Source organism: Neomonachus schauinslandi, chromosome 7, assembly GCF_002201575.2.
Source record: "Neomonachus schauinslandi chromosome 7, ASM220157v2, whole genome shotgun sequence".
Lineage (NCBI taxonomy): Eukaryota > Metazoa > Chordata > Mammalia > Carnivora > Phocidae > Neomonachus > Neomonachus schauinslandi.
In genome coordinates, this window is record NC_058409.1 from 117,478,333 (window position 1) to 117,490,728 (window position 12,396).

A 12,396-nucleotide genomic window follows, 5' to 3' on the forward strand; every position below is an offset into this window, starting at 1 on the left:
TAGGGATATGAGACAAACCAACCTTTGTGGAAATAGGCAGGGATTTTCTAAAGAAGTGAGATAATCACACTTCAATGGTTTGAAGGAGGTTGAGTTCTCAGAGAGAATGGTGAGCCTTGGGAAGGAAGGTGGGGAAGGCAATGGCTTGGGAATGTTCGTGAGAGGAACCCTATTGAGTAACATGAGAGTAACCTTGTTTACTTTCTTCATGTGTTCACATGCTCCATAAAATAAAATTTCCTTGGGAATGTTGTAATTCTCTTTAGTTAATCACAACCTTTTATAATTTTTTTACTACCAAATTTTATTTAACCCAGTATACCCAAAATATTATCATTTCAATGTGTAATCAAAATACAAATTTATTAATGAGATATTTTATGGTTGTTGTTGTTGTTTGTACTGTCTTAGAAATCCAGCGTGTGTTTTATACTTATAAGACACATGTGGCTAGTGGCTACTATACTGAATGGTACACTTCTGGATTATCTGCCCAGAACATTTAACAAATGGGCAAAGCAAGGTCCAGAGAGAGGCAATGACTGGCTGTCGGGCCCCAGAACGGGACCATCCCTGGCCTCCCAGGAGAGGTGTTGCCCATACATGGATCAGGCTTGAGGTGGCCTGCACAGCCTACCAGCTTATCTTACCTACCAGCCCCTGATGGTCTTCTGGGGGATCGTCAGCTGGAAGCACTGAGTTCATGGGCGGGGAACGAATACTTGGGGTCTGCTTCTTCTCTTACACCCCCACATTTGGTGACTAAAAGGGAACCATGAATCACGCCTTCCTTCACAGCCTAGTTTGGAGGTACTTTGGTAAATAAGGGAGCAGAGAGTATCAAGAAATTTGACCTACCCCAATTCACTGTATCACGAGTGCAAGGAGTGGGTCTGTGGTCCAGTCCCATTCAGTGGCCCGCAGCAAACATGGAGCAAAGCGGAGAGGCACAGGATGAAATCACCATGGTCCTATGGAAGACTCAAAAGTAGTAAAATCTCTTAATGCCTACAGAACGATTCATATACAGATTCTTTTTTTAAAAAAAAATCAATAGAAAATTGCTTTTCTATATATCCTACAAAGACTACTTCCTGGGACTACTGTGTAAAAGTCTATTATGTTTGAAGTTCTGTTGGGTAATTTTTTTTAACTCAGCAGACAGCAGTAAGGAGTGAATTGTTTTTGTTCAAGTAATACCAGGTACATATTATTCTGTAGTTTTACAGCAAAATATGCTCCTCTTCATGGAGAGTGATATAATCATTTCTCAGTGTTGTAAACCTTTCAGACAAAACTAGGTGTGCCGAGGAAGACTGAGACTTTGTTGATGTTGGTGGTAAGTCCCATGTGTTCATCCTCATCCTCCATTCTTCCAGTGAAGAGGCGGGAAATGCAGTCTGTTTCAGCAAGGAGATAGTCATTGCCACAGAGAAGACAATGAACGCTCTACGACTTCCGAGCTCTTAGAAAATTTCATTCCATATATGAAAAACAGATACGTATCTGAGTTGCAAAGAATCTGTGGTTATTTCAAAGAGGTAGCTGCTTTGCCTTTTATTTAAGAAGTTTTATGGAGAAAGTAAGTTTAATGGCATCACATAAAGATGCTTGGTTCAGATTCAACTGAAATTCATTATAACTTTATTTCACGTTAGGTCTACGAATTCTCAGAGCAACTTTTCCCAAATGGTAATAGATACAATAATGGGTATTCTTTCACCATTATGTTTTTCGCTCTTAAATAAAGTAGGAAATGATGTGTTAATTTTAAACAGGTGTGTGTGTGTGTGTGTGTGTGTTGCAGAAGCTTTAAAATGTCAAGAGGCACACGGGCTCTCCCAGAGGGAAGTATAGTATGAAATGTTTTCCAAACTTACGTGACCACAGAATTACTCATAAGAACACTTCAGAGAACAGTTAAGCCCCAGAATACACGTTGGTAAATCCATCTTACGCGGTTGTTAGTTGAGCTGATGACCAGAGTGTTATAAACACCATTAAAAATGGTTTAGAGCCAGGAACAATCACTTAAGCTGAAGGGAAATGGAGGTTGCATGAAGGAGGCATTTGAGCTGGGCCATGAAGGATGAGGAAAATTCCGACAGGCAGGTTTGGTTAATTGGGAAGTTTTCAGGTGCAGGAAGAGGCATAGGCAGATGTTAATTGCCTATGTTAATATAATCGGCATAATACTCTTACTAGATTTCCAAGAGAACAGAGCTTAAACCGAAGGTCAAATTCTTACCCAGAAGCAGTACCCTTTATACGCAGCCTTTACATATTAAGCTCGCAAAGAAGACTGAGCAAATATGTAGAATCTTGGATTCTAAACTAAAGCATTTGGATTTAAGTAATGTGCAATTTTCCCCCTATTTCTTACCCTGCACAGAGAACATAAACATTTAGTATTTTGATGTAAAACTATGTAAATATGTAAGTACTATAACCTGTGAATAGACTTCAGTGTTCGTGTGTCTTAGTAGAACCACTGAGAAGTTTACATACAGAAACACATGTGTAGCCATCTTCAACATGTCATTAATCTTCTGTCACAGGAAGGGTTGTGCTCTTTCAATCCAAGGGAAGTAAACAGGCCTTCCTCCCCATTCCCTCCTGACACCTCGAAGGGCCTCATGTGAACGATAAGCCTGTAATATCACAAGGCTCACTTCTGTAAAGCATATGTAAGAAACACACGTTTGGTGCTGAAAGTGGTGAGCTTTTGCTGGTTTTGTAAATGTTAAGGCAGTGTATGTTCCAATATCTTAGTGACAGAGGGGAGATGATGTTCTAAACCATATTTCCAAACACGGAAGTAGGAAACCCCGAGGCTTCACCCTTGGTTCTTTCAGGTAATAGTTGCTCAAAAGGGCAGATGCAGCGGGTAGGGAATTATTTCCGTATTGAACATAAACCCTCTAGTGTAAACGAAGAGTTGTGGCAGTTTGCACCCAACTTGCTGCAGCAACACATAATTGTTCTGTGGGCTTCTCAGTGCTGTCACAGACGCTCGCTTCTCAGGACCCAGCGCCCGCACGAGAGACTGTGGTTTATTAGGTAACCCTCCTGGAGCCTGTCTCCCGAGGAGGAATCCGCTTCAGGGCTTTCCTGCTCCCTCCGGCTCCTACACAGCCTACCGGCCCAGCCTCCCCACCCAGGCCCCACTCCCGTGCTTCCTGCGGTGACAAGTAGCTAGTCTGACAGACCGACTGGTGCTCATGTGTGCACGGTACGGGAGGAGCTGCTTTCCCTCCTCCCAGGCAACATGCTCCAGCTGGAAATGTCGCTTAAAGACAACGCTCGATTTAAGTAATGTGTTTTCCTCCTCACGGCCCCCGCTCCCCCATGTCACGCAAGCCACGACACATCCACAACATGGCTCTAAGAGCCTCCGCCCGTGGGGTGTTGCAGCCTGAGGAGAAGGCACAGTCCAGGCAAGCCAGAATAATATTTTTGAGCTGGGCTCCTGTTTCCTCAAAAAAGAGAGGTAGGGAGCTGCCAGCACATAGCAAAAATCTCCACATCCCCTGCCAATGTGTTGAAGCCAATTGTGCCGAGCTCCCCTTCTAGTGAGAACTGAAGGGTCTGCGGTCTGGTTGAGGGCGCCTTTCATGTGGGTGTTTGACAACAGAAGCATGCCACGACGAATCCAAGAAAATAAATTTATTAAACTTTTAAGGAAAAAAATCCACAGACATAAGGAAAGTTAAATATAAACTGCAGGACACAACTAGTCATACTAGTGAATAATGGCTTGTGTGGCCAGCAAAGTACCAAAATGACATTCTGAGACTGATTGAGGTATTTAGCTATTTTTGGCTATAGAAATTGTTGTCAGCCTATTGTGAAATAGTAAGATAGTTTTCCCAAGCACACAGTTTTAAGTTGAATTAGGTTCTACATTGATGAAATTGCATATGAAACTAAATTATGTAGCTCTTAGAGAAAACCATAGCAGCAAGGTAGCAGAAAACCTATTAAACACTTATTACAAAGTAACATGTTGAACTTGGAACACCCAGTTCTAGCTTTTCACTGTCCTTCCTGCAAGAAAGAGGGAATTTAAAATTACCAACCATTAAGCCTGTTTCCTAAAAAGGTCTGAGCTAAATGGCAAATACTATTTAAGTTACAGCTAACTTTAAAGTTTCATTAAATGTAAAAAAAAAAAAAAAAAAACTTAAAGTGAGAAGCATTCTTCAGTGAGATGAGATTCTTCTCCTTTGACAAACCTTTTGGGGAGCAATCCCAACGCTCCTAAGAATGGTGCTGAGGTTACTAAGGGATTGAACAATAATTTATACATCATTTCAGGCCCCTTCTTTTCCTTCTGACTATCCGCTTTGAGGCCAAGCCACTCAGAGGGGAAATAAAAAATGAGGAGACTTCTTCGTTTGCTACTTTAAATAAACCCGAGAAAGGGTTTGGTGAGGAAGAAAGTTTCCGCTATGGGTTTAAGAAAATTTTGACTTCTCTGTGGGGATTTAAAATCTTGTTCCTTCTGTTTCTTGTTACCAGGACGAGTGGGTATATGTCTGGCTATCGGCTGGGAAACAAAAATCTATTTCTTGAACTTTTTATTCCATGATCTGGTTGAACTTCGCTTCGACCTACTTCAACTTACAAAATGCTTCTTGTACTTTATTCCCTTCTTTGGTAACCATGTAATAAAATCAAGTCATGTCTGAAGAGATGCTACTGCAGAGCTTCTGGGGTCTACCTCTCATGATCTGTCCGCACTAAAAACTCCCTCCCCATACAACAGGAGCACCCAAGCAGCCTGCCCACCGGGCCTGGCTATCCTTTCTACCTCTCCTACTATGGAGCTCTCTGACATGAACCAAAATTCAGGTAAGAAAGAGTTTTTTGTCTGACTGTTTTGGTTCACGACAAGTTGACCTGTGCATCCATCTGAAAGTTTTTTTCAATTAACAAATATTTGAAAAAAAAATTTTAAATAAGATGAGCGTGTTCCAGTAATGCAGGTAACTACAATCATTTTAGAACTGTTTAAGGAGTTTGGGGAGGTATAAAAAGGGCCTGGTAAAAAAACTAACCTGCTTATTTGTTTTTCTTTAGGTATACTGACCAAAGCAGCAAACCAGCTTTAGACTGTAGTCGCTACATTCTTTAGACGGGTCTGCATGAACTACAGTACACAGCGTGTAGTGTGATACAAAATAGGCGTGCTTGAAGTGTAAATTATTAAAAATATCTTTATAAATTTTATGTCAAAATAAATGTTTTACATATCCAAACTATTTTTTGCCTTCCTACCTATAATTTTAGTTCCCAATTATTTAAAAAAAAAAATAGCCTGTGCTCTGATTTGCATTCCATTTTCCTGAACTGCAAAAGCCACCTGATTTTTCGCTTTTTCAAAAAGCATGATTTACTATACATTAAAAACAGCCATTCAATGCTTAGTATCACAAAATTAACACCCACATTAACAAGACAATCAGTGCCACTAAACAGTCTTTGAGACAATTCTTTAAAATATTTACAATTCACAATAGGAATATCTATCTGCTTAGGCCTCCTTCTTCTTCTTCTTTTTTTTTTTTTTAATATTCTGTTTCAACAATTCAGGAAAAGGCATTTAGAATCCACCCCCTCATCGCCCCCAGAAAGGTTTAAACATCGTTTTGGTTTAAGCACTCAGGCCCTAGCCAACTCTTCACCATTAAATACGTAGCTTGTGGGAAATCCAAGCAAGGCTACGGCATGATTTTGTTCAGTTGGTCTGTGCTCACGTAGCCGCATGATGAGAGAAACTCTTTGTCGGGCAAGGGCAAGGCAGTCGCATTGAGCACGAGGCCCCGTGGAGACTGAACGATGTGAATGGAGGTGTAGTCCGGGACGGGCATCCCCGAGCTCGGAGCCCGCTCTGCGGTCCCAGACCGGCCAGCGGTAGTGGTAAGGCTTTCTGTGGTGATGTACATGTCTTCCTGGTTAAAGCTTGGCTCTACACGCGATTCAACCTCGGCGTGAGGGGCCACAGTGATGCACTTTTTGGCATCGGCCTCGCAGAAGTAGGCGCTGTCCATGATGAAGTTTGCTTGGCAGAGTGAGACCACTTCCGGAGGCCTGTCACACGGGGATATCCCTGCCTTATTCTTTTGGCCTGGGGAAAGGACCACACTCCCAGCTGGAGTGATGTCGCTTACCTGGGCATAAAAGTCGATGTTTGCCAGTGAACTCGGGTTGCTCAGCTGAGGATGGGCAGCTTGATGAGTTGACTCAGTTCCACTAATCACAAGTGGTCTTGGTTTGTTTTCCTTTGCCAGGATAACACTGGGCTGCTGAGTGGTAGGGGCAGTATCAGTAGAGGGTAAGTTATTTTGATTCTTCTGGTCAAGGCACAAGAGATCTACTTCCCCTTTTAACCTCTGTGGCTGAGGAACCTCTGAAGTACCATCACACACATCACTGGCATTGAAATCAGTCTCCAGAATGTCAGGCTCATAACAGCTGGTACGTCCAGAGTCATCATCCTTTGCCCCGAGGATGTTAAGTGATTTCTCATGGTCGTTGCTGAGAAGTCTGTCTGTGTCTGATCCTTCAGTCTTTTCGTCTGCGTCATCAATATCCAATTCAATGAATTCAACCCAAGAGTCATCGTTGTAGAATTCAGGTTTATAGTTGTCATGAATGGCTAAGATTGTGTTCACCTCTTCTAATTTTCCTTCCTAGAAAGCAGAAAGAAAATGAAATTTATGAAAAGAAACTCACAATGATTAAAGGATTTGACAACACTCAGAGACTAAAATTGCGGTTACAATAAGATCAATAGTAACAAAACCATATAATAAAAAACACATTAGTATAGAACTTTTAAATATACAAGACATTCTCCTAATTTTAAGATACATTATTTTGAAACATTTTTCTCCAGCGGGGTTAAAAAATGGAACGTGATACATATAGCTTGCAAAAGCTCTCAACAGAAGACAATGGTCTTTAGGTAGCATTTGATTAGTGTTACCCGTCACGTAGATAATTTATTAAGTACCTTGAGGAGATCTGGATCAATTCCTTTAATCTTTGGAACTGGAACTGGGGGAAGAATCAGCATCTTAATCCTTGAAAACAAATGAAATTTTGGTTTGACATATCTGCAAAATTATACATCCTCTTAATTCAAAAGATAGGAATAAAATATTGGTGGCACTATTACTTATTCCAAATATTCTGGTGTTCCATATATGTGGAATATGAGAAAGAAAATATTAAGCAGTAAATGATAAGGAAAAACTATAGAAGAAAAAACCCCCAAAATCAACAAAAAAAAGCCCTCACGTGAAGTCAATTTAAATAAAACATGGTTTCCTAAAATTTGTTTCCCTTACGTCTTTATTGAAAGCCAGCATTAGTATTTGGGAATGAGAAATTTGATTCCATCTAAGGCCAATTTCCATTTCGTCTATAAGAATGGTAATTTTAATGTACATCTCGTCAGTAATTTGCAGAGAAGAGGAAGAAAGAAAAGAAGAAAGAAAGAAAGAAGAAGAAAGAAAGAAAGAAAAGCCAATTCACATGAAGTCAAAATTATTTGCACCCTCAAAAAAGGATGAACTGAGCTAAGTTTGCACCGCATGGCTCACGTTAATTATAAAATTATCTAAGATGACCTCATAAACCAGGTGTCATTGCAGGGTTCATTACATTTGGGAAAGACTAAATTAGAACTAGTTCTAACTGATCAATATGAATCTATATATCCAATTTTATGATGCACTTAAAATTTCTGTTCTAAATATTTAAATTATTATTTTTTAAAGATTTTATTTATTTATTTGACACAGAGAGAGAGAGCACAAGCAGGGGGGCAGTGGCAAGCAGAGGGAGAGGGAGAAACAGACTCCCTGCTAAGCAGAGAGCCCGCTGTGGGGTTTGATCCCAGGACCCTGGGATCATGACCTGAGCCGAAGGCAGACGCTTAACCAACTGAGGCACCCAGGCGCCCCTTTAAATTATTTTTTTGACCATAATTCATTTCAATGTCTATTCTGCCTGTCTTGCACTTTATCGTTTCCCTAGTACTTGGAACAATTCCTGGCACGTAGGGTATTCAATAAACACTTCTTGAATAAATCTGAATACTTCACTTATCTAGTTCGTTAATAGTCTAACTAGAATTTATGTCTTAAAATTAACATTGTAGCTCTGGAAAAAAGCTCAGAGATTAGCTATTCCAGTCAACTCATTTATTGTTTTAAAAAACCCTACCAGTCAGAGATGCCACTGTTGGGCAGCGATGATAAACTGCTTTCGGGACATTAGCTGATATTCCACTTAATGTGAATAGACAGTCTAGTCTATTCAATAGGGAACCCATTCTCTGAATATTTCTATCTACCTTTTTACCTAACCAAGGAATAAGCCAAATTCTGTTTTTTAAATTGCTGTAAGTAGCTCTCCACTAAGTTTACTTAGTGGGGCAAGTGTTAAAACAAATTTGTACCAATGAATAGAAGATATAGGAAAAACACAAATTATTAATAATAACTGCTACCATTTTTTTGAATGCCTCTGATAAACCAGACTCCATAAGATATATTTTGCATTAACCTGCGGGCTGGCAAAAAATGGCCTGACGGCCAAATCTGGTCTGCTCTCTGTTTTTGTAAATAAAGTTTTCTTGGAACACAGTCATATTCATTAGTTTACACATTGTTACGACTGCTTTCAAGCCATGGTGGCAGAGCTGAGGAGCTGTGACCGAGACTGCATGGCCCCAGAAGCCTAAAAATTTACTCTCTGGCCCTTTAATATAACAAGTTTGTCAACCATACACCACACATTTAATTCTTATAACTAGTAGGGAGGCAGGTAACATTATCGGCGGAAAGGTTTAGAGATTTAAGGAATGTATTCAAATCACACGCTAATTTTTGGCACAGCTGGGCTCAAATCCAAAGTACCTAACTCCAAACCCCAGGCCCTTTGCCCTCTGTCATCCTGCTGTGTTATTTGGCCCTGCATCTCTAAGTGAATATTTTAAATGTCAAAACATAGAAAAATGCAACACAATTGTAATGACAGGAAGCAAAGATTCCCGAACGTCTGATGCTTGACTTTGTTATGTGTGCCTCTTGCTTTTGCAGAGGATGATGCATTTAGGCACATGCTAGGTATCTGGGCGTTACGGTGGGCTTCCTGCCAGGGTGATGGGCCCCGCAGCCTTTAGGGCCCAAGCGGGTCACACAAATGAATGAAGCAGGCCTGTTGCAAAGTCATCCTGAATGGAATGGTTGGTTCTCTGTTTCAGCACAGGTTGCCATGCAACTGAGTTTCACTAGATCTTTCAGTTGGTAAAGATCCCCCTGGAAATCTGGATTTTTGTGTGGAAATTCCCTAGCGTGTAAACATTTTGTAGCAAGTCCATATAACATAAATTAACGACACATTAGGATCTAGCAGGCTGACTCTGGCTTTCGGGTGGCCAGTTTGCCACTTCTGTTTTAGGCCGATCCAGTTCTTTCCTTCCTGGTTAGTGACAGCTCAAAGGCTGGGATGTCGTATGGTGGCAATGACTGAAAATAGAATACGGATAACCTGGCACGAAACTCTGTGACTCTGCTATCATTTTATTCAAATCCAAATTACATTATAAATCTTGCTACAGCTGATCCTTAATGATCTGGAAAGGGAAAAGTGGCACATACTCAACACTTCAAACAACAGGCAGGACCTGAAGCCCTTTCGAGCCCTAACGTTCTGGGGAAGGCTGACGTAAGTACCTTGTTCTTTGGAGGATCATTTTAATGATTAGAACTTCGTGTTCTTTCCACACCTGCTGACAACTATTTTCTCCCATTTCCTACTCTCATTGGAACATGGAAACTGAGACCATGACAAGGGTTTTTATTGGCAAATGGAAGAATAAAACTAATTCTTTTCTACAAAGAACTTAATTTAGTACAGGAAATTTGAGTGTACAATAAAGATTTCAGAACAATTTTACAATTCGGTAATTCTGACTAAGCGTCAAAGTTAAGAACTTCATTATCCTTAGGGAACACTCTTTTAACCAACTGAGCCACCCAGGCGCCCGTAGGGAACACTCTTTTATACACAGGTTAAGATATTTTCTTTAAAATCCTTTTTGTTGAGTGAATTATTTTTTCTTTGAAATATTGTTAGCTAATATAATTAAACAACGTAGCAAATTTACCTGGCCTTCACAATGACTCAAAATTGACAGCTAATGTTAAGAATGAATTACTTTATATACATAGTGGGTCTATCTACTGTGGTTACATGTAAATTAGCCCATCAACTGTACAGATCAATACATTCAAATTAATCAACAGAATAATTTGGCTCCTCTGTTGTTGGCATTACTTAAATACATAAATTACTTAAGAGTCTATAAATGTGTTTACTATTTTTACCCCAAACAACTGAAACTGTATTGTCTTGCCTTATAATACTTGTGCTTATAAAAAATTGTTGCTAAAAAGCTGGATGCAGGGGCGCCTGGGTGGCTCAGTTGGTTAAGCAATGGCCTTCTGCTCAGGTCATGATCCCAGGGTCCTGGGATTGAGCCCCGAGTCGGGCTCCCTTCTCATCAGGGAGTCTGCTTCTCCCTCTCCCTCTGCCTGCCCCTCCCCCTGCTTGTGCTCTCTCTCTCTGTCAAATAAATAAATAAATAAAATCTTTAAAATAAAATAAAATAAGCAGCTAGATGCAAAATGAAATTCTGCAGAATGAATTTTGCTTTCCCATTGGTTTACATTATAGAACTGGAGATGCAACTCTAATTAAAAAGCTTTTGCAATGTATTCACATAGATCCTGTTTTGATTTGCAGATGCCTCTTGGCTTCAGCTGAAGAAAGTGTCTACAATTCTAGGTAGGGTGACCCACCATCTTGGTTTGTCTGGAACTGAGGAGTTTTCCAGGACACAGGACTTTCAGTGCTCAAACCAGGAAAGTTCCAGGCAAACTGGGAGTGTTAGTCACCGTTGTTCTAGGAGAAGGGGCAGGATGAACCCATGGGACTTAAAAAATACTCTAAATGTAAAAAATTTGCAATTGGTACTGGTAACTTTTCCTATATTTTGTATTACAATTTCCTGTAGTCTGTGTGGAATTTCCTTCAGGAAGAAAAATAGAGTGATAACTCATACAGCTCAGGGAAATTTAAGGTCATATACTCCAACATGCTTTTATTACCCATGAGAACATGCAGCCCAGAGAGGTTAAGGGACTCAAACAAGATCAAACAGCCGTGGCAGAATAACTGGGACCTGAGTCTTGGGACACCAAGAGAATACAGAAGAGAATCTCTTTAAACTTAGAATTTTAGCTGTGTTTACAAATGTGGGTTATTTGTAATAATTTAAATAAAATTTAATAATTTCAATAAAACCCAGATTTACTTGAAAACGCCATCCTATGAAGTCTAAAATGGTTTTATTAGATTGAATTATCTAGGTGGCTTTCGTTTGCCACTTACATTTGCTTGTCTCTTAGAACTGTGTCCAACTTAGCTAAAGGTTCAGTGCCATCTCGTTGTCCTAGAATGAATGGGCCAGTTCCTTTAGGACTTAGAAGAGATCAAGGGGCAGCTCTGAGATGACAGTTTTGTGCCGATCACAAGGTGTGTGGCCACTAGCCTCAGCCTCCTAATGTCCTAAACAACTTCCCAGATAGAACAGACACCCAGGAATTCTCTATGATGAACACAACAAAGTGGTAAATGTATAACTAGTGATAACATTTTACTGCATTAATTAAAATTTTCACTCATGATTTGCAAAGGAAATATCAAATAACAAGTGGAAACACATTTGAAAATCTGAACCCTGGCAAAAACATCTAAATAGACTTTTTCACACCTACCTTTGCTGTTTAGAAAATATGAATAAAAATAATATCATCGTTAGCCCAAATATTCCAAAGATAATAATTAGGAACCATGGAAACTGGAAATCTGAAACACACAAGAATATTATCTCACTCATAGAATTAGGAATAGCTGACGTTTACGTTTCACTTTCTTTTTTTCACATAAAAAATATTTCTTAATTTGTATTCATCTAGTAAAGTCAGTGATTTCTCTTGATAACAGAATGTAATGATGTAGGAATATTTTCTGTTTCATGAACGTTTCTGTCCACTTCTTCAAATTTCTTCACATGTGAAAAAAAAAAATCAAAATGAAGAAAAAGCAAACAGTTTAAGCACAATCCATGTTTATATAAAAAGTCCACAACAACTGTTTTAAGCACCTTATGTGTTCAGGGTGTATCATTAGAGATTCAGCTCTAGAAAAAAATGCTGTTTGTCAATTTACTACTTTACCCAAATGATGTCCACTTGGTCCTTCCTTCCCTCCCTCCTTCCCTCCCTTTCCGTTCCCTTCCCTTCCTCCTCTCCTCAT

General features: G+C 39.8%; 1 protein-coding gene across 1 annotated transcript in view; it reads right to left on the reverse strand.

The window, feature by feature from the left end:
* Positions 1–5,278: 5,278 nt before the first annotated feature.
* The window catches only part of GHR (growth hormone receptor), a 256,785-nt gene continuing 249,667 nt past the window's right edge, over positions 5,279–12,396 (reverse strand). Inside the window, exons 8-10 of the mRNA XM_021700587.2 lie at positions 11,856–11,946; positions 7,019–7,088; positions 5,279–6,695 (exon numbers count right to left, since the gene is read on the reverse strand). Of these exons, the coding sequence (XP_021556262.1) occupies positions 5,724–6,695; positions 7,019–7,088; positions 11,856–11,946 (1,133 nt within the window). The 3' untranslated portion in view covers positions 5,279–5,723. The remainder of the gene's footprint in view (positions 6,696–7,018; positions 7,089–11,855; positions 11,947–12,396) is intronic.